At 41.3% G+C, this 21,167-nt stretch overlaps 1 protein-coding gene across 1 annotated transcript in view; it reads left to right on the top strand.

Moving 5' to 3' along the window:
* SLIT2 (slit guidance ligand 2) overlaps nucleotides 1-21,167 on the top strand; it is a 404,634-nt gene that overhangs the window by 288,402 nt on the left and 95,065 nt on the right. Inside the window, exons 12-16 of the mRNA XM_075544484.1 lie at nucleotides 11,437-11,508; nucleotides 14,186-14,329; nucleotides 14,438-14,601; nucleotides 15,588-15,611; nucleotides 19,287-19,437. Of these exons, the coding sequence (XP_075400599.1) occupies nucleotides 11,437-11,508; nucleotides 14,186-14,329; nucleotides 14,438-14,601; nucleotides 15,588-15,611; nucleotides 19,287-19,437 (555 nt within the window). The remainder of the gene's footprint in view (nucleotides 1-11,436; nucleotides 11,509-14,185; nucleotides 14,330-14,437; nucleotides 14,602-15,587; nucleotides 15,612-19,286; nucleotides 19,438-21,167) is intronic.

Here is a 21,167-nt window from a genome sequence, read left to right as displayed (position 1 = left end):
AGACTCTGCCATCAGCAAGCAAGGTAGGAAGGCAAGAAAACCAAATCGAGTTGTTGGTGAGGATGGTAGGGTTTGGATGCATTCTTAAATTATTTTAGAGAAAGCCAACACATAACCATGGGTGTCATTTCCCTGATGGCGTTGACATGTTGAGTCAGCTTTTTATCCCCTATAAAATAAACAACTATTCAGAGTTGTTCAGGATCACAACATGAGCTCCAGAAAAATGGACGGGACTCTGTACCCTCCGATGCACGACGGATACCTAAGGGGAAATAAAGCAGACCCCCAGAACTCCTTCAGACTAACCACTAATAACCTAGGAAAATGGACCTATGAGGAGTTATACCTGATGATGGACAGTGTCATTGGCAAACATCCACAAGTGATAGGGAGTGCCATGGGGCGGAGCATAAGCTACAAACACCTCCCCCGAGAAGGTGCTGTTGGCCAAAGTCCTGAACACTGTCATTGTCAGAAAGTCCAAGACAGTGGGGACAAATACAAAGGGAGTCTCAGGAAAGAGCAGTGTGCCTTGGGGACAGCCATCTCTGGAAGCCCAGTACTGGCTTGGGCAAGGCAAGATCCGGGATATGACTTGGGAATGAAGGCTTGAAGCAAACTGGAAAGCTAAGCTCAGGGGAGTGGTGCAGACGGACAGAGGGCCAGGAGCGGATATAGTCTGCGGTGTAAGTGGGAGTGAGGCAGCAGTGCATTCCTAATGGCAAAAGTGATGCCGGTGGAACACAAGTTTTGCTGAAATCCAATGTCATGTCTTTGTGGAAATGGACTAAGTGTCTCCCCAGATTAATGTAATCCGTAGGTTTGCTAAATAGCCAACAATGTGGCGATATGATGCCCATGACCACTACCGTTTTGTTTTTCAAAACTCTATTTTAATTGTTATCAACACAAAGGAAACAGGACTTCATTTGCTGAATGCTTACAAATTTGCTCCTGTTAAGGGAATGCGTTATCATTGGCAAACTATCGTTCAAAACACACAGCTCTATTGAGTCATTTCACCCCCCCCCCTTAGATATTCTATTGCCCGTACCCATAGTTATACAGTAGTCTCGCTAAGGCACCAATAAAATTTATACAATATTTAAGAATTCCAAATACGCCAGATGTTGAGCATTTTCTGTAAAATGTTTTCCATTTGATTGTGGGAAACTTCTGAGTATATTAATAAAATTCACATCCAGGCAGTGTACTTTTAATATCGTTAACATTTACGGAACACACTGAACATGTATTGCTTGGGATATTTAATAACCTCTGTTCAAATCCTGCCTCTCCCGTTTGCTGGATGCTTTTTTCCCTGCGCCTCAGTTGTCTTTTCTCTAAAATGGGGCTAACTGCACCCTCCTCCGGCATTGTTAGTGCAGAGTGAAAGCGCTGCATGTGGCAATCGATGTCAGTTGGGCAAATTATTCTCCTGCTCTTCATCAATATATATGTGTCTGGATTTTCATTATCCCTGAGGATTGTTCTGCCCAAAGACCTCGATAATTTTTTCCCACTTCTATTTCTCACTTACAAACTAGTTTACCTACTCTCATTTCCTCTCCTAAATTACCTCCAAAATTCCACACACACGATGTAATTAAAGGGGGTTGGCAGGGAAAGGCTGGGTTGCTATCAGCCCACTTCTTACAGTCTTGTCTTGAGCTGAGCCACTTCTCCTGCTCATTACTTTGTATTTTAACAGAAATATCTCATGAAAATATAGCATCTCTGTTTTCTCTCTGTACTGCTTCATATACACTATACTCTCCCAAAGGGTGCTCAGTGTCCCATGCTTAAATATTTGTTCTTTTCATGATGAGCTATGAGCTCCCCCAGACATTTTTCTTTTTGATAGCAGACTCTTTCTTTTCATCGTGGTCATCTTACTGCATTTTTATTTGGGATGTTCGTTTGATTATTTTTTTCCCCTCTCCATTGAAAGTACTATTTTGGGCCTTTTCAGCCAGGCCAGAAATTTCAAAGGTTGGCCACCAGTGGCTACTCTCTCCTACTTTCCTGAGATTGAAACTCATCAGAATGGAACTGGGTTTTGTGTTCCTGCCTTTCCTTCTAATGGCAGCTACTGAACTGTCTTCTCAGACAAGCAAATGTTCCAAAGGAGTAAAGGGCTTTTTAAAAATGATTAATTGGAAATTAATACATATATCATGTCATTTCAGAGTTCAGTCACACCCAGCAGAATTGCACATTTGCTACCTCAATCAGTTTCCCGACATTCCTTTTCTACATGGGATTCTTCAGGGGAAAGGTGGGACCTTTAATTAGTGACAGTCTCAGAAACTCAGAAGAGCAGCTCTACCCTCTCCCAGAGTCTCTATGAGTCAGCATCAACACTCAATGACAGGGAGTTGGACTATTGGTTCTGTGGGCTAAGAGTTGGATGGCTAACCATGAGGTAGGCGGTTCAAACCCAACATTTGCTCCACTGGAGAAAAATGAGGGCACCTTCTGCAAAGATTTACTCTCTCAGAACCTTGAAGAGCAGATCTATCCTTCCCTATAGTGTTGCTGTGAGTGGAAACCAAGTTAGTGGCCGGGGGTGGTATCAGCGTAAGTGTGCACTTAATTAGGTATGCTGCATGTCAGTTATGAGTAAGGAAGCCACAGCTGACATGTACTCACCCTGTACGGCAGAGTGGATCTGCCCCATAGAGCTTCCAAGATGGGAAAGCTCAACAGAAGCAGACTGCCACATTCCCCCTGCTGCATAGATGGTGATTCCAGCAGCTGACCTTTAGGTTTGCAGCGGAGTCAGTAACCATCGGACCAGCAGGGAGAAGCTGGAGTTGACTTATTAACAGTTGGAGTTGTAAGGAAACTCTGTAGGAACTACTTGATGGGTCATGTTTGTTATTTAGAGGTTATTATCCAAACCATCCATGTCTTTATTTCCTTTTAGCTCGATTCTTCTTCAACTGCCGATTCATTTTACCATTTTATCCCCTTCTTCTGAATCTCCATTGGCCTGCATGTACTTCATATTTTTATACAATGATGCATCTCTCCCGTCACCACCCCTGGGGTTTGTTGTTGTTGTTGTTGCTTTGGGCACCATTCTGTTCTTGACTATCTTATCACTTGTTTGTATTTGTCTTGGGATTTTGATGCCTCAAAATAGCTTTACCTTACTTCTACTTTGACCCCACCCTTGTCTTTATATCATTGTACCGCTTTGTGGCAAAATCTCTTTTCCATCATATTGAGCAAGCGTTCGTTTCATCGTGCAGTGAGCACAATCTAAACACTAATAATAACCTAGGGGGACTTCAGAAAGCTCAGGAGAAAATGGAATACAAAGATAAAAATAAAAAATAAAAATCTTATTCCTTAACATGGGTAACCCTAGGTCAGAATCTGCTATAAGTGATGGTAATAGTCATCTACCCATCCCTAATGAGCAAAGGACCCTGGGAACTCAACATGTCAATGTAGTCCTTAATCCATTGCTGAGTGAAGGAAAGGGAGTGTCTTGCAATTTTTTTTTAAGATTAGGAGCAAAAAGAAATCCGAAGGACTCCTTCAAGGTCATAAGGTGATGTCTAATGATTTTCCATTGAAACTCTTCCAAAATTGTTCCTGTTTGATGGGCAGAATGAGCAAGGGCACTGTGGTGGGGGAGAAAAACTCTCTGATGGAGCTTTCCCATGTGTACCTGCTAAAGTGTAGACTAGCTTCATCCATGCACCTCCTAATGAGAACCTGTTATCATCCCTTGGTCCACCAGAAAGTCAACAAGCAAAATACCATATTGTTGTTATTGTTCAGTGTGATTGAGTCATTTCTGACTAGTAGAGAGCCTATGTACAATAGTATGAAACACCTCCCAGTCCTGGGCCAGCCCCACAATCATCCCTATGTTGGAGTGCACTGCAGTACCACAATACCCGTCTTCTACTGTTAAGGGCCTTTCTCTTTTCCACGGTCCTGATACTTTACCAAACACGAGGTCTTTCTCCAGGAACAGTCTCTATTGACATGTACAAAGTATGACGAGATGAAGTCTCTCCATCCTTGCCACTGAGGAGCATCTGGCCTTCCTTTTTGCAATATATGTTTCTTTGTTCTTTGGGCAATCTATGGTTCTTTCAGTATTCTTCACCAGTACCATCATTCAAGTGCCACAATTCTTCAGTCTTCCTTACTCGATGTACAACTTTCACATACATATGAGGCAATGGAGAACAGCGATACCCTGGTTGTCAAACAACTGCAAGCTTAACCTTTCCACTACTTGAAAAGTAAAATTCCAAAAAAAATCTTCTCAGTGTTAGTACCTTTGCTCAATAGTCCAACCAAAATCCCAACTTGAAAAAGACCTGGCAGGCTGAAAGTGAGACACACTGAGGACCCACAGGGGTGACACTTCAGTTGAAGCACTCTCTAGCCCCGACACTACATAGTGCTTTTGTTAGTGTGTTAAAACGATCCCTCTTGTGCCTTTTTTGGCACTTATTTGTATAAAATAAGCTAATTTTATTCATCCTGTTACTTACTTATTTTATTTCCTGTATTGTGTTTTGATATTTAATGTACTCAATCTATTGTGTTCAGATGTTTGAGGGGATTTTTCCAGAGCCAAGGACTATTAACTTTGTGTTAAAGTCCTGGAAAAAAGGACATTTTTAAGTATAACTTGGAGGCCTCAGAACTAGTTCGTTGGTCTCCATTATTTCCTGTGGGAAAAGGAATATGTTCAGTATGAACTTATCGGTGTTCAGACATGACTTGAATGAATTGTGTTTGACGAGCCAAGTACTGTTCTCCCGTGGTTTGGGTCAGATCCACCTTAGCCCTCTCCTCAAAGTAACCTCCTGGCAGATTTATTCAATGCCATCACATTGTTTGACCTTTTGACTGCTGCTTCTATGAGCATAGATTGTGGACTCAAGCAAGATGACATCCTGGACACCTTCAATCCTCCCTGCATTGATCAGGCCGCTATATCCACTGGCCGGTGTATGAGAACTTTGCTCTTGTTTACACTGAGTTGTGATCCACATGGAAGGCTGCAATACCATGAGCATCCAAAGAAACCAAACTGCTGTCCTGACCTTTGCTCTTCAGCTGTCTGCTTTGGCCTTCACTGGATCGCTTCCATCTATCGGTAGCCACCGCCCCGATGGTGCTCTGCCTTCGGGATCATACTGGCAAAAGCATGCTGCATCCCCTAGCATACTTCTTTCAAGGAAATGGTTCAGGATCTTGGTCGCCCTTGTTTGAAATTTCAGCTGAAAGCTTTGGTCTTGTCTGTAGCTGACATGAGTACAAGCATTGGCCCATTGAAATAGTCATGGTACTGGTTCTGTTGCTAATCCTTGGTCCTCCTCAGTTAAGGTACCCAGGAGGTGACTTGTTTTCTAACACATTGGTGAGGATGGTCTGCTACTGCAGACTCTGTCTTCAGCATCTCCTCATTCCTTCTTACAAGGAGCTGTCTCTTACAAACTGCTGTTGTCCGTAGGGCATTGTTCTGTTAACTGCTGGTAGAGCATTACCGATTTCCCCATTCTCCCATCGAGAACCAAGCCAAACCTCTCGCCCTTGAGCTGATGCTGACTCACAGTGACCCTAGCAAGAAAGAGTGAAGTTGCTCTTGAGGTCAGACTGCTGCTGGGCATTTAGCAGCTTGTGGAGCCCACGGCACCACGAGGGCTCCTTCTTCCATTCAAGAGTCATCGTAAATGTAATATTTGTTCCTGCTGCAATCTGAGCAGAGTTTATATCACTCTGATGAGAGCTCTTTCAAATTGATATCTTTTTTTAGTGGCTCAAACTGTAGCTTACTCAGAAATGTTTTAACAATTCAGTGATGTCTACTTTAGTGGATAAACATCAAAATATATAAAATATAGACATTATATGCAATGACCTTTATGAAGACTCCTCATAAACACATACCGTTTCTACCTTGTTTTTAATTTCCCACTTTTTTAATGCATCCATCCTGTCATATTCACATTAAATTTCTAATTTTGTCACATCCTTTTCAAGAGCACAGAATCATTTGCTGGAAAATAAAAATGCCATCACTATAGAAGTGGCCCTCCTCCAACTCAGTTTGCCTCCTCTGCTTATTTGAGTAAACCCTGAAGCAAAAGTCCCCAAGGAATAATGTACCACAATGTCACATCTTCATTCTCACTGGAGGCTCCCAAGACTGACACACATCCTCGCACCGTTCTAGCTCACAGTGACCTCAAATAAACAAAACTCAGGAAGTTTTTCAAATTTCTATTTTGGGATAGAAAGATAGATAGATCGTCTCCCAGTCCCATACATGTATGGAATATGGGAAAATTACATAACAAATCTTAATTCCAACTTCATTGAAAAAGAAGTTTAAGGTCTATCAAATTCTGTGGCTTGTAATTGAACAAGATACATATTAATGAATTAATTAATGAAAGAGTATTGAACCTCTTGAGTTGGTGCCATCTTGCTTTCCTTCATTATTTCTTTGTTAATACTCATTTGAATCTCCTAATGACCTCTCTTTTCTTATCCTTCACCTTAGACATCTATTTATTCTTGCATTTTCCATTCTGAATGCTTTACCAATTAACCCTGGTGGTATGGATTTATCTTTTGTTTTGTTATTTCAAAAATTGATTTGATGCTCCTTACCTTAACTTTAGTATATATATATATAGTATTAGTAAAGCTCTATAGTATAGCATAAAATTCCACATGTGTTTTATATGTGTGATATATATATATGATATATATGTGATATATATCACACACATATATACAAAACACATGTAGAATTTTATGCTATACTATATAGCTTTACTAATATAATCCAGACAAATGGAATATATTTTGCATTGTATTGAACTCAGATTTAGTGTTCACTTGAGAATTGTCTTCATGATTCATGATATAATCCATGTCTCTCTGACACTTGAAGCGGAAAAAGGATTGTTTCTGTCCTCTTATTCACTATTTTAACATTCATTTCAAGCAAAATCCATGTACTGCTGCCTAACATTAATTATTTAGATTTTTACTTCAGCTTGTTTCTTTTTTTTATGATGCATGCTTGACCTGATCTGGTTTCCAAAAGTTTATGTGTTCGGCTTGTTTCTTTATATATCATGATATCTACTTTTTAATTTGACAAAAAAAATCAATTCTGACTTTGAAAATCATATATGTTCAGTTTCAAAAAGAGTTTAAAAGGAAATTTAAAATCACTTCTGGATGGCATATCAACTGTCGTTGAGATATTTTCTACATGTACTCTCTCTGTATAGATAGATACATTTTTCAAAAGTCAAATCGCACCAAATGTACTTCTTGTCATTTTGCTTTTTAATTTTTGTTTTGTCGTGAATACTTACATATCACTACGGCAGATTTTCAGGGAAACATAGTTAAAATCATTCTCTGTTATGAACATTTTGTTTGAATTTGGCTTTTCACTGTATACATTATGTAATATTGTTATTTGTCTATAAAATATTTTTGTGCATCTCAGTCTTTTCTCACATTAAACTTTTGAAGATAGATTTACTAACGTTCTACTTATATAACCATACTTACAATCTGACCTTGCTTGCTGAAAATGAGGAGGACTTGAAATCCTTGCTGAGGAATATTAAGGAGTTCAGTTTTCAATATGGAATATGAGTCACTATAAAGAATAAAATTCTCACAATTGAGCCAATAGGTGACATCATGATACCCAGAGGAAAGATTGACATTGCCAAGGATTGTGTCTTGCTTGGATCCACACAATCAAACCTTATGGAAGCAGCAGTCAAGAGATCAGACGATGCAATTGTATTGGGTAAATCTCCTTCACAAGACCTCTTTAAAGTGTCGAAAAGCAAGGAAGTTACTTTGAAGATTAAGGTACACCTGACCCAAGCCATGGTCTTTCCATCCCCACATGTGCGTGGACATGAATAAGTAAGACTGAAGAAGACTGGTTGCATTTTAATTATGATGTTGGCAAGGGATATTGAAAGTATCATGGATTTCCAAAAGTATGCCTGGGAAGTACAGCCAGAATGTCCCTTAGAGGCAAGGATGGAAAGACTTTGTCTCATGTACTTTGGACATGTCATCAGGAAATGCCACTCCATGCAAAAGGGTCATCATGGTTGGTAAAGTAGAGGAGCGGTGAAAAAGAGGAATCCCTTCAACAAGATGGATGGACAGAGTGGCTGCAACAATGGGCTCAAACATAAGAACAATTGTGAAGATGGTGCAGGATCAAGCAGCGCTTCATTCTGTCGTACATATGACCCTTATAAGTCAGAACAACTCAATGGCGTCCAACAATAACCTTGACAATCTTTGGTTCACTGCTCCTCTGTCAGCTTGTTTTACTCTGGTGATTTGTGCCTTGCTATCATTCTGGAAGGTCTGCCTCTGGTATTTCAAATTCCAGCAGGGCTGTCCCTAGTGATCCAGGTTTCAGTGGAGTTTCCAGACAAAGACACACTCAGAAGAAGGACCTGGTAATCTACATGAGAAAATAATTAGCCAATAATACCAGGTGGTTGGCAGAGGAAATTTGTCTGATATCGTGCCAGAAGATGAGCTGCTTAAGTTGGAAGACTCATAGTACAACAATGGAAAGGCTGCGTCCTCCTGGTAAAATCCACCTTAATAGATGAAGTCAAGATGGGAGGAACTCCATTTGTGATGTGCATGACTCAAAATGGGAAATATCTGTTGCAATGATCTGAAGGTGTCATAAAAAAATGGGGACACTTGAAAATTGATGCCCTAGGCATTCCTGAGCTGAAATGAACTGTTCTCAGCTTTTGAATAGGACAATTGTATGTTCTCCTATGCTGGGAAGGACAGATTAGAGAGCATTCATTGTCAAAAAGAGCATTTCAAGGTCAACCATGAAGTATAACACTGCCAGTGATGTGATAATAGCCAGGCACTTAAAAAGAAGACCAGTTAATATGACTGTTATTCAAATGTACCCAGCAACCACTGTTAGTGCTCATGGGAAACCTGTTCAGAGACCAGTACACAGCCCTTTGAACAAAGCAACACTCTGTGTGTATGGTTTAAAATCGATATAGGTTTCCATCCCTTCGCTAATGTGTCACCATACTAATTCAGACTGATTTTTTTGTTGTCATTCTTAGATGCCATTGAGTTTGTTCCAACCCATAGCTACCCTATGCTCAATAGAAGGGAACACTGCCCGGCCCCGCGCCACCCTCACGACTTCTGTGCTTGATCCCATGGTGGTATTCACCGTGTCAAGCCACCTCTGGGAGGACCTTCTTCTTTTTCACTGCTCCTGCACCTTGCCAAACATGAGGTCCTTCTCCAGGGACTGGTCTCTCCTGACAGCCTGCCTGAACTTATGTAAGGCGAAGTCTTGCCACCCTTGCCTCTAAGGAGCACTCTGGGGGAACTTCTTCCAAGACTCATTTGCTTGTTCCCACGGTACTTTCAGACTGAATGCTGAGCACATAATCCAAGGCGCAGTATGATGTGAAGAACACAGCACCATGGCTCAATGAAGGCTTATTAACAATCTGCAATATGCAGATGATACCACCTTATTTTCTGAAAGCAAACAACAGTTGAATAATTTACTGTAATAATTAAATAAAAAATTGAAGTCTTCAGCATAGATTACTCGCAACCTTTTTAAAATCCTCATAAATAGACCAATTAGCATAATCATGATAATCTATTATTCGAGTTCCCAAAGATGTTCACTCTACTTGAATCCACAGTCACACGTCCAGAGCAATAGCAGTCGAGAAATCAAAGGACATTGCATTGGGGACGTTGTGTGAGTGAGATCCCTTTAAAGTGGCGAAGAGCAAGGATGTCACTTTGAAGACAATGGTGCTCCTGACCCATGCTGCTATTTTCAGCCATCTTACGTGCATGTGAAAGGTGGACAGTGAATAAAGAATAGCAAAGGATTGATACATGTGAACTATGGTGTCTGCAAAGAACATTGCATCATACCAAGAAACGCCAAAAGAATGAAAAATAATTGTCTTGGAAACAGTCAGAGTGTTCCCTCAAGGGGAGGGTGGCAAAATGCTGTCTCTTGTACTTTTGACAAATGATGATCAGGCTCAGGCTGCAGAGAAGGACATTGTGCTTGGTAAAGCAGAGGGCCAGCAAAGAAGAGGAAGACGCTCCCCCGCCATGGATTGTCTCAGTGGGCAGGAGACTGAGCTCGGACGTAACCATGGGGAGCAGGGTGCAGAACTGGAGTAGGAACATAGCCGCCGCCGCCGCCAGCACATAACTGTAAATGCCACATGTAGGCGGGTTCAACACACAGAAATGAATTTCCTTGCCATTCATGGGATAGAGGTTGGATTCAGGGTGCTCCCTCCAGTGAAATGCTGTCGCTCCCTGCCTGCAACAAAGGGACTTTCTTTACCTGCTCTTCCTCTGTTGCTTGGTTATCTCCTTTGGGCATCAGCCTTTCTTCCTCTGTGCTTCCTTATCTGTGCCTGATCTCAAAGACCATTGGCTGGATTCCCTGTATGGATATGGCATCTTTAAAATAACACAGAAAGTCTTACTGCCAGGTAGGCTGACCTTCACGGGTTTAAGTGTTGCGAATTATTAGAACATTGTCTACAGGAGGACACAATTCACTCCACAGCAGACATGCGTTTTGCCCTCAACTAACATTGTAGGACATCAGAGATTGGAACCATAAAAACGTATTCCTCTTTTCCATCCTTTCAGGGACATAGGTTTCGAAATGTGTACGTTCATATTATGGCCATCACCCTCACATCTCCCATATTTATTGAGCATTCGCATTGCATGAGGAGGATAAAAATGCGACCCTTCTCTGAGAAAGCCGCGAGTTGTCCCGGACTAAGCCGTAGACTCTGAAGTTACTGCTGCAGGTCTCATGTAGAGTGTGTGTGGCCCGTGGGAACTTTGCGTGTGATTGTGCATGTGTACACAGAGGACTCTGGCAACTCCATAGCACTTCGGTGAAGGAAGACATGATTGGGAACGATACTCATTTTATTTGTTCCTCTATGTTTCCCAGGTTTCTTATAAGCATGCCTATAGCCCTGGTGATGTAGTGGTTGCTTGGTTGGCTGCTAGCCAGGAAGTCAGTAGTTCGAAACAACCAGACTGTCTGTTCCCATGAAGGGTTACAGTTTTGGAAATCCAGCGGGCCGGTTCTACCCTGTCCCATAGGTTCGCCTTGGGTCGGAATGGACGCCACAGCATTGAGTTTGAGTTCCTTTGTCTTTTATGCTCTCTAATCAGGAAGAATATTTGTAAATTGAAGTGAAATTATTCACTTCAATAATAAACCCACTGCCTACTAGCCTATCACGTGCCTGAATACATGTGTGTTAAATGAAATTATTATGCTGATGTGGCTTCTGACATATACGTTTTTTAATTGAAAACTTTTTCCCCCAGTGTCCTCTATGGAAATAAAATCACAGAACTCCCCAAAAGCTTATTTGAAGGCCTGTTCTCCTTGCAGCTTCTGTAAGTATTTGTTTCTGATCCATTGAACCTAAATATTCCATTTTAGTCAGGCTTCCATGCTGTATGTTCATAGAGGTGTCAGAAAAGTTCAACGAAAAGGATATATTTGAATGAAATGGAAGGTAATAGCCCAACAGTGTTAGCGTGGATGATGGTTATTTACTGGGAGATGCAACACTCTGGAGCTGCTCTAAAACCTTCCTCTCTACCCTCTAATGAATGTATGCTTTCAATGACAATTACATTCTCATCTTTTGTGAAACTCCTCTGTTCTTATTCAACAGTAGTTACAGAGGAGAACAAAATGAGGGTACGCTCTCCAGCCATTGCCAAAGGTCCTGAAACCTGACAAAACCAATATAACAGCCCAGCCCAGGGAGGGTGGGCAGCAAGCCATAACACAGCAGTTGGTCTCAAATTACCATAGTGAGTGATTAAATGCTAAATCCCCCCTCCCATGGTATCTTTAAAGATGCTTGGAAAATAAGGACACTCAAGGTCAGTGGCTCAAACCCATCAGCCACATTATGGGAGAAAGATGAAGTTTTCTGTTCTTGTAAATATTAACAGTCTCTGAATCCTATGTAGGGTCACGACGAGTCATAGTGAGTAGTGAGTTTGGGTTGTTTTGTTTAGGACACAGCTACTATACATTGATCTACAAAGTAATATGGACTATACATATTGATTAGAATAAATGTTGACACCAGCCAGGGGTTTTAATAACTGTCCATGTGTAACTTCAATTTGAAAAAAATAAAATACTAAGAGCCAATACCCTTATAGGTAGGTCATCACAACCTGCTGAGCTCACTAAACACTTAGCACTCACTGCATTTGGGTTAGACACTGGCCTAGCAGCTGTGTATGCCATGCTGAATAGGATGCAATGCCTTCTCCCAAGGAGCTTCCTAAAAGTGTTGTAGGTTAGAACTTTATTTTTGTGTTAATTTAATCATTTTCATTCATTTATCAAATTAAATTCTTTGAAATTAATTTCATTTATTGCTGGCTGGCATTTACATCTTTTATTTTATACATATGACTACTAATCTGACACATTTTGCTAACACAGATCTTTCTTAAATTACCATGGTCAACATGTGTATAATAATGCCCTATCAATCACACCTGAAGCTGTTCCCACTGTCCAGATCTCTACTTGCATCCCAGATGCACAGGGTTTCACACAGCCATGCTGTCAGGGGTGGTAGTAACATCAGGACCTGCGTTTACTTCATGGGATGATGAGAATCACCAGCAGCACAGAGCTGCTTTCCAGAAAGAGTTACTTTCTCAGAAACCCCCAGGGGCAGGAACCCTGCCCGATGGGGTTGCTAGGAGTTGAAATCAGCTCAGCGGCAGTGAGTGAGGCATCGGGGCCTTCCTGGTTCAGCAGTAGACTTCTCAACTGCCTTGTGGGCAAATTGGGTTCAATTCTCAGCCACGACGCCTCATGCTAGCCACCATCCACAAGTTTTACTGGAGCTTCCAAACTAAGATAGACTAGGAAGAAAGCCCTATTGGGAACAATCAGCCATTGACTAGGGGAGACTGCATCGACAGGGTACGAGGTGAGCAGATTCCAAGAAGGAGAACAGAGCTGGCAGGTGTGAAAAGCAATTAGGATTTCATGTTCAGTTGGTGGCCTGAGGATCCTAGAGAGCAGGGGTGGCGAACCTTTTTCTGCAAATGGCCATTTGGATATTTATAACATCATTCTCTGGCCTTACTGGTCAGACATTTAATGGATCCCTAATGTGATGGCTCTGTGGAGCCCTGGTGGCATAGTGGTTACACAAGGGTTGCTAACTGCAAGGTCGGCAGTTTGTATCCACCAGCTTCTCCTTGGGATAAAGGTAGGGCTTTCTACTCCTGTAAAGACTTACAGTTTTGGAAACCCACTGGGACAGTGTTACCACATCCTACTGGGCTGCTGTGAGTTGGCATCCACTCAACGGCAGTGCATTTTTAAAATGTTGCTTGTTTTGTTTTAATATACTGGCTTCTTCTTAGTGACATCTGTGATATTCATTGGAATTAATGATTTTTCCGGCCATATAAGGCCTTCCAAATCATCAATACCCATGTGGTTGCTATAAGCTAGACAGACTCATTGGCAGTTAGTTGGTGAGTTGTTAAGTGTTTTATGGCTTGGGGGCCAGACCTCCCCAAGCCCACTGTGACCATTTGTGAAACTTCCACTTCACTGGAGCTCACGGGGAGTCGGACCATTATTTTGCGACAGAAGTTACAAGAGGTGACCTAGGTTTTAAAGAAATCACACTGCTCTTTTGAAACTAGGCAGAATTCTTTTTTCATAAAGAGTCGAGGCACTAAAGCTTTCTGGAATCGAATTCTTTTAAAACATTTTCATCCACAGAATTTAGATCTTCTCCACCTTTGTTCACTGCTCTCCCTCTCTGCCTTCTGCAGAATGATGGTCAGCACTTTTTAGGAGCGCCGCCTATCTGAGACCCACAGCTCACTGCATGGAGCTAGTTTTCATTGACAGAATCCTAAGTCTCTTAAATCTCTAGTATCCAAATCAAAATGCTAGTGGTCAGGCTAAAAGAAATGTATTTTTCAATTGCAAAGGATTGTTAAGAAGGAACAAGTTATTGAAGGTGAATTAATGTGATGCTAACCTTTAACTATACCACTATTTATTGAACAGATTGTTGAATGCCAACAAGATCAACTGCCTCCGGGTAGATGCTTTTCAAGACCTACACAACTTGAACCTCCTCTCCTTGTATGACAACAAGCTTCAGACCATCGCCAAGGGCACCTTCTCACCTCTCCGGGCCATTCAGACTATGTACGTACTCGGGGATCGATTCCAATGTGATGATGCTTGTTTTCATTCTGGGTTTGAAAGTGGAGTCCATTGCCAATCACCTGTAAAATTGTTTTGTATCATTGAAAGGCACTTGGCTCAGAACCCATTTATCTGTGACTGCCATCTCAAGTGGCTGGCGGATTACCTCCATACCAACCCAATAGAGACCAGTGGTGCCCGCTGCACCAGCCCCCGCCGTCTGGCAAATAAAAGGATCGGCCAGATCAAAAGCAAGAAATTCCGTTGCTCAGGTAACTTCTTACTTCATTAAGTATTTCAGGGGTGTTCTCAAGAATAGATGTCACATGAGCCCCAACGAAGCAGCTGGCCTTCGGCTGAATGACCTAACATTGCAGAATCAGACTTCCTTTCCTTCTGCGCGTGAAGAAAGAAAGCAAAGAGCTAGAGACGTGGGTCCTAGGTCCCTGGGATGTTTAAGACTTTTTAAAAACAGCACGTCTAGCAGAAAAATAATATAGGCTATCAAGTAAGTTTAAAAGGTGCCTGGTTATTCCCAGGGATCCCACCTTATTGGGCATAATTAGTATATCAAGAATGCTTTTCAAGTATGTAAAGTTTCATGGGTGCGCTAAGAAATTCTCTACTGAGATACTTAAGGTAGTCGGTTATTTGCATTTATCCGAAAGAAAACTGAAACATGGATGGGCTCTCCTCCAATTTAGAAGTAGAGAATATATATATATATATTCCACAACTTTAAGTGTAAGCTTAATGTCATGGTCTCATCATGCAGATTAAGAATGTAAAAATGATAGAAATTTTTCTAAAAGGAAATCTTTAGGAAATGTGACACTATTTCCGTTATTGATAATAAGACAAATACAAATGCACTGTACTCATGTGTAATAGAAACATAAATAGCTCATTGACATTTGCTATTTATTTTCTAATCTCTCCGATATGCTCAGGATAGACTGCAGTCTGTGACTTGGGGGTAGAATGCTACCTCAGGATTCCAGGCATGTTTCACATTCGGCACTTAATTCAAACTAAAAAGCTAATGTTGAAACAAAGCTGTTTATTGCTCATGATTCTAGATGTGTTTAGTACTCATTCTACATTTTTAAACTTCAGCCACTTCTGGGAGTAAACATTATTTTGCTTAATGATCTACAGTAACTTAGTCCATTCTTAATCTGATATAACTCATATCTCTGCTTGCTGATATTCAGGTGCATCTTCTATTTTTTTCTCCCTCTTTTTTTTTTTAATGTAGCTAAAGAACAGTATTTCATTCCAGGTAGGTTTTGCTTGGTAATAGGACTAACTACAGACACCTTTTCTTCACCTTTACCGTAGAGCTTCTCAACCTTGACATGCATGCGTCTGAAAATGCAGGGCGGAGCTGTAGATAGACTTGCGTCTGCCTAGATCACCTGTAGCCGTTTCCTGAACACCTGCCCTTTGCATGTCGCTTCCAGTGTCAAATGTATAGATTAATAAACTCACGCCATTTTCCCCTCTCTCCCACGTCGGTGCATTATCTAAACTGTATCACAATAGCTAAAATGTTTGAACCTGTGGCTTTCTACTTAAACCATCTTCTCTCTTTACGTTGTTTATCTGATCTTTCTGTCTGCTTTTAAGATAGAGCTTGTAGAGCTGGTTTTAAAGACAGATCTTTCCATTGTCAAAGAGCTAATTCTGCACAAAATCAGATCTACACACACAGGATTACTTTTTGCCACCAGGACCTGTGTTTGTGGTAGTTTTTTAATACTAAAAATGGATGCCTTTTTCTTCAGTTCACCTTAATTTTACTTCTATTTTTTAAAGACAGGAGAAAAAGAAATAGTAGCTTCCTTATCTGTTTGCAGTGCTGCCTTTTGGAATTGTGACAACAGTGTTGCATTTTTCTGCAGTCACTATAAATCCCCAAAATATCGATGCCCATCATCGGAGCATCTGAAGTCCGGGGGCGCTGTACACCTTGGAAATAACTAATCAAATGGGCAATGTTTTACCATTTCCATATTGAAACTATCAAGGCAGATAACTATGAGAACTAGCCCTTTGACATATGTTTCCTGACTTATTTTTCCTTGCCTGCCAACTGTGTAAAATGCCTCATGACTTACTGTTTTAAAATACTTGACACAAAAGATGCCTAGTAGTGATGGATGGACTGCATTCACCATCTCCTGGTTATCATCTTAAATGATGACATGCTTTAAGAACTAAAAATAAGAATGTGTTTCTACAGTGTTCATGTGTGAACACATATTTTTTTTCACCAGAGTTCTAGAATTGATCTCTTATTTTATAAAGAGATTTGTTGTGCTTATCTTGATCAGATTATACTTTGAGTACTTTAATGCATTTAACAGATTTTATTATATTGCTTATTTTGAGTTAGACTTATCAAAAGTATTTTATATATTTTGCTCATGGTTTGCGCTGGTTGCTTTAGAAGTAAAACATTGCAAAGAATAACTGGCTTTCATAAGCAATCATTAAAAATTTAATTGTTTATAACCAATTATTCAATACCTCTTAATTCTGCTGAAAAGCCATATTTTAAACAACAGACCACGTTGACAGTAGAATATTACTAGTGCTTACATCGTCAAAATTACAACAATGCATGTAATTATCACGAATTATCCAGACTTTTTGTTTTCCATGACATTTTATATATCATTGATTACTACTGTAGAAATTAATTTTAATTGACCAATAGTTTATATCCATACATTCTGAATTTGGATCCTCTTATTGGTAACCAAAATAGAAGGCTCTGGGAAATACATTTTATATATACCTTTATATATGCCAAGTTCATTTTCAATGTCTGATTAGTCAATTCATATATTTAAAAATAATATTTATAGGAACCTGATCCCAGGCTCCCTTTTAACCAAAAATGTTTATTAAAAATCCAGCCTACAAAGAGACCTTTCACAAAATTATCATGATGCTTACTGCATTGAGTGCCATTTGATCTTAAAGTAAGAATCTCCGTATAACTATCCCAGAAGCGTAGTTACTTGAATGCCTCTACTTGAAGGATCTGGGCGGCAAAAAAGAGTCAAAAGCTTGACCATTAGACCTAACACACTCAGATGTGTGGAATACACATCGGAAAGATCACAGCCTTAAACACCCCAAGGAGCAGTCCTGCTGTACACGCTTGGGGTCACCCTCGGTCACTGTCCCCTGGAAGGCAGCTCCCCATCAGGACGCCAGGATCTCGTTTCATCGTGAAGACGAAAACTCAAACCCAAACAGAAGATCCCCAATAAAAGCCATCACGGTCCTCAAGGAATGGATCCTAACTACTATATATGTAGCATGGCAGATTGCTTAGGTGATTCTGATGCCCGTGCCGCTCAGTGACATTGTGTGTAAGTCAAACAGATCACACCACAGTGTGTAAGTCACAGCTGAAAGTCCTCCAAAGGCACTCATCCTCGCGGGGCTCTGCGGTTAATGCTGCGTCCGTTTTACATAGCTGCCTGCCTGCCCCTGCCCTTCAAGATGGCGTTCTAGATTGCGGGGATACTCAAAAGGAAAGCTATCTCAAACAGAGGTCCCCTGTACAGGAAGTCACAGGAACTTAATCTGTAATATCCACCTTTTTATGCCGTTAGCTTTTCTTGGAAGACTGCTGGGCTTCGCAAATCACTTGTGAAATTCCGTGCAGTCTCACTGCGTGGTAGTTTGCCCTCGAGTGCCACAGCGACAGAAGAAGAGGGCTTTGTGAACTTTGCATATATGTGTGTCCATCCCAGTTGGGATGACTCTGTCTGTCTTTTCTTCTTCCTAATCTTTCCTTTTCCAGGAATTCACCATTTGGGCTGTAAGTAAAGTGTCGCCATGGCTTTTCGCTTCTCCGTCCTCCTCTACCTTCTTCTAGCCTTGGCCCTTTGCACCGGTTTTGCTTCTCCCGAGAAGAACCCCCGATGTTTGGAGCTCCTCTGTTGTCCTTGTAGCTCACCTTCCACTCCTTCCTGATGTTGTGCCCGGCAGCTGGGGTTCCCGTGCCGCAGTTCTCAAGGAACGACCAGGCACCTCTCCGTATCGCCTCTTCTTTGTGTTTCCAGGAAGCGTCCGTAGTAATGCCCTCTCTGTGGTGGTAACCACACTGAAGGCACGATGCATGTCTTGTACGCAGTGCCGCGTTTCCACAGTGTCTGTAGCTTTTCTCCTACTTCCCTTCATCTTTCCTCTCGGTCTTCCCCTTGGCCTAGTGGATGGCGTAGTGATTCCGGAGCGAGATTTTCTGTTGTGCTTGATCTAACCATGTGGTTGCCAGGTATGAGTAAAACATGGTTCCGTCAAGCACCATGGAACGTCACGCAGCTTTCTACAGCATGGCAAGCTGCTGAGGCTTAAATCAGGACTGCCTGGTTTCTGTTGATAAAAACAAATGAAACAAAAGAGGGCTTTTTTTTTTTTTTTGGTTAAGACATTCCAGAAGATTATGTGAGAGGTAGAGAATTTAAAAAGAACAGACATACATAGAGAATCGAAAAACCTGGAGACATTATATTTGCCTTGAAAGCTCTAATTTCAAAACGAGATAGAGGAATATGTGTGTCACAGAATCCATTTTAAAATCTTGATGCAGAGGGACAAAAACCATAAAACCTTTTTTACACAATTAGTAGCCATGAGCTTTAATAAACTCTGAAGTCAACAGGTATGGCTCACAACTGGATCAGCAGAGAGCACCGCTGTGAAAAGCTCAACTCGATTCATGTCTTCCTGTCTTGTGAATCTGGTCACTCTGTTTTTTTCCAGCAAATTCCAAGCCCTGTTCTAATCCACTCCTGACATCCATTGACCAAAGCCCCCTAAGTTTTCTCCCTGCTGCATAATCTATAGTTATCTTCCTCCCCCCACCCCCTACAAATGAATAAATATGCTAACCATCAGACTCAGTGTCTTTTCTTGTGGCTTGAATCCTCAATAGGCACAGAAGATTATCGATCAAAGTTAAGTGGAGACTGCTTTGCAGATTTGACTTGCCCTGAAAAGTGTCGCTGTGAGGGGACCACAGTCGATTGCTCCAATCAAAAACTCAACAAAATCCCTGACCACATCCCCCAGTACACCGCAGAGCTGTAAGTTCGTTCCTCAGTGGTGACCCGTTTGGCAAATGGGGAATGAATTATTAATGCTCAGGAATGTTGTCTTGCTTCTTTAATCTCAAGAATTACACCAGTATGCTTCCCTACTGGCACAAGTGCACCAAGATGGTTGTGGAACATTGTGAATATAATTAATGGCGCAGAAATGATGGTCAGTTGTTAGAATAACAAATTTTAGAGTATATGCATTTTACTACAATCTTTTTTTTTTTTTTGGAAAAGCAGAGGAATTTATGAATGGCCATCTTTGTTTATCGTTCTGACCCAAGATACAATTGGGTCGTTGGTGTTGTTAGGTGCCACTGAATGGGTGCTGACTCCTCGTCACCCGGTGTGTAACAGAAGGATACACTGCGGTAGTCCTCAACCATCCTCACAATCGGTCTTACGTTTGTGCCCCTGGTTGCAGCCACTGCGTTAATCCGTCTCATCGAACGCCTTCCTCTTTTTCACTGCCCCTCGATCCCACCATGCATGATGTCCTTCTCCAGCGACTGATCTCTCCCGAGAGGTTCAAAGTGTGCGAGATGAAATCTCACCATCCTTGCCTCTAAGGAGCATTTTGACTGTACTTCTTCCAAGACAGGTTTCCAAAATACAATTCTAGAGACCAATTTATTGGTCAAAAATCAGTAGCAACCAGTAACACCAATATTAGCATTAATTGGAAATTTGCTGCACTCAGAACAATTTTAAAGTTTTTAATAGGTTTCTGGACTCAAGCGTTACCACGCCATACAAGGTTGCCTGGCAATCACCATTGTCATGCCTTTGCTAATTACAGAATCTAACTTCCACGTATTGCATTACTACCACCACTTCTTCATGGATGCACACATAAGTAGTATTGGGTGAGTTTCAAGGATTAAAACCTAAAGATACTATTTTTAGGACAGATAACACAGAAAAGACAAAGTATGATAGGATTTCTCTATATAATCTTAATAGAGGGCCTGTCACACAAAAGGAGCCTTGTTGGATTAATAGTTGCGAATTGGGCTGCAGTCTACAAGGTTCACAGTTCAAAACCACCAACCACTCCAAGAGAGACAGATGGAGCTTTCTATTCCCATGAGAGTTCCCGTTTCGGAGACTCACAGGGGCAGTTCTGCCCTGTCCTGTAGGGTCTTGCTAGGGTGGGCATTGGTGAACTCCATGGCAGTGATCACATCACGAACCAGCTGCATCAAGCTGAGTCCCGCTCATAGCAGCCCTTGGGTTGTGTGCCCACAGATGTTTTGGCTTGGCTGACTTTATGTAGAAAAGAGAGCCGCTAGTGTTAATGTGCTCCAAACTCAAACCACAGCCTAGCACAATCTCATCAGTTCAGGAACAGCTTTGTGATGTTTATGCACAGCGCCATTTGGCATATGTCTTTTACTGCTTTGCAAAGTGGGTTGTCTTTTTGTGCATGCGTCATCCTTTTGTCTTCATGGAGAGTCAAGCCTGGGCCTGTGGTGATAGGGATTGTGTTTTCCACTTTGCCTCTCCCTGCGCAGATACTCTCGTCAGTAATATATTAGATTCTATGCTAGTTGAAAAAATAAAAACAGCATCATGCGTTTTAAAAATAGGAGGGAAAATAACTCCCCTGTGGTTCAAGTGAAGACTTTGCAGTCTTGTTAACTCATGAAACAATTTCAGAAGTCTGAGACATCTTGAAATATGTAGAACCCATACAATACCCATAAAATGAATTTCCC

This window comes from Tenrec ecaudatus, chromosome 3 (assembly GCF_050624435.1).
Source record: "Tenrec ecaudatus isolate mTenEca1 chromosome 3, mTenEca1.hap1, whole genome shotgun sequence".
Lineage (NCBI taxonomy): Eukaryota > Metazoa > Chordata > Mammalia > Afrosoricida > Tenrecidae > Tenrec > Tenrec ecaudatus.
The sequence above is the reverse complement of the archived record's forward strand: the minus strand, read 5'-3'. Positions and strand labels throughout refer to the sequence as shown.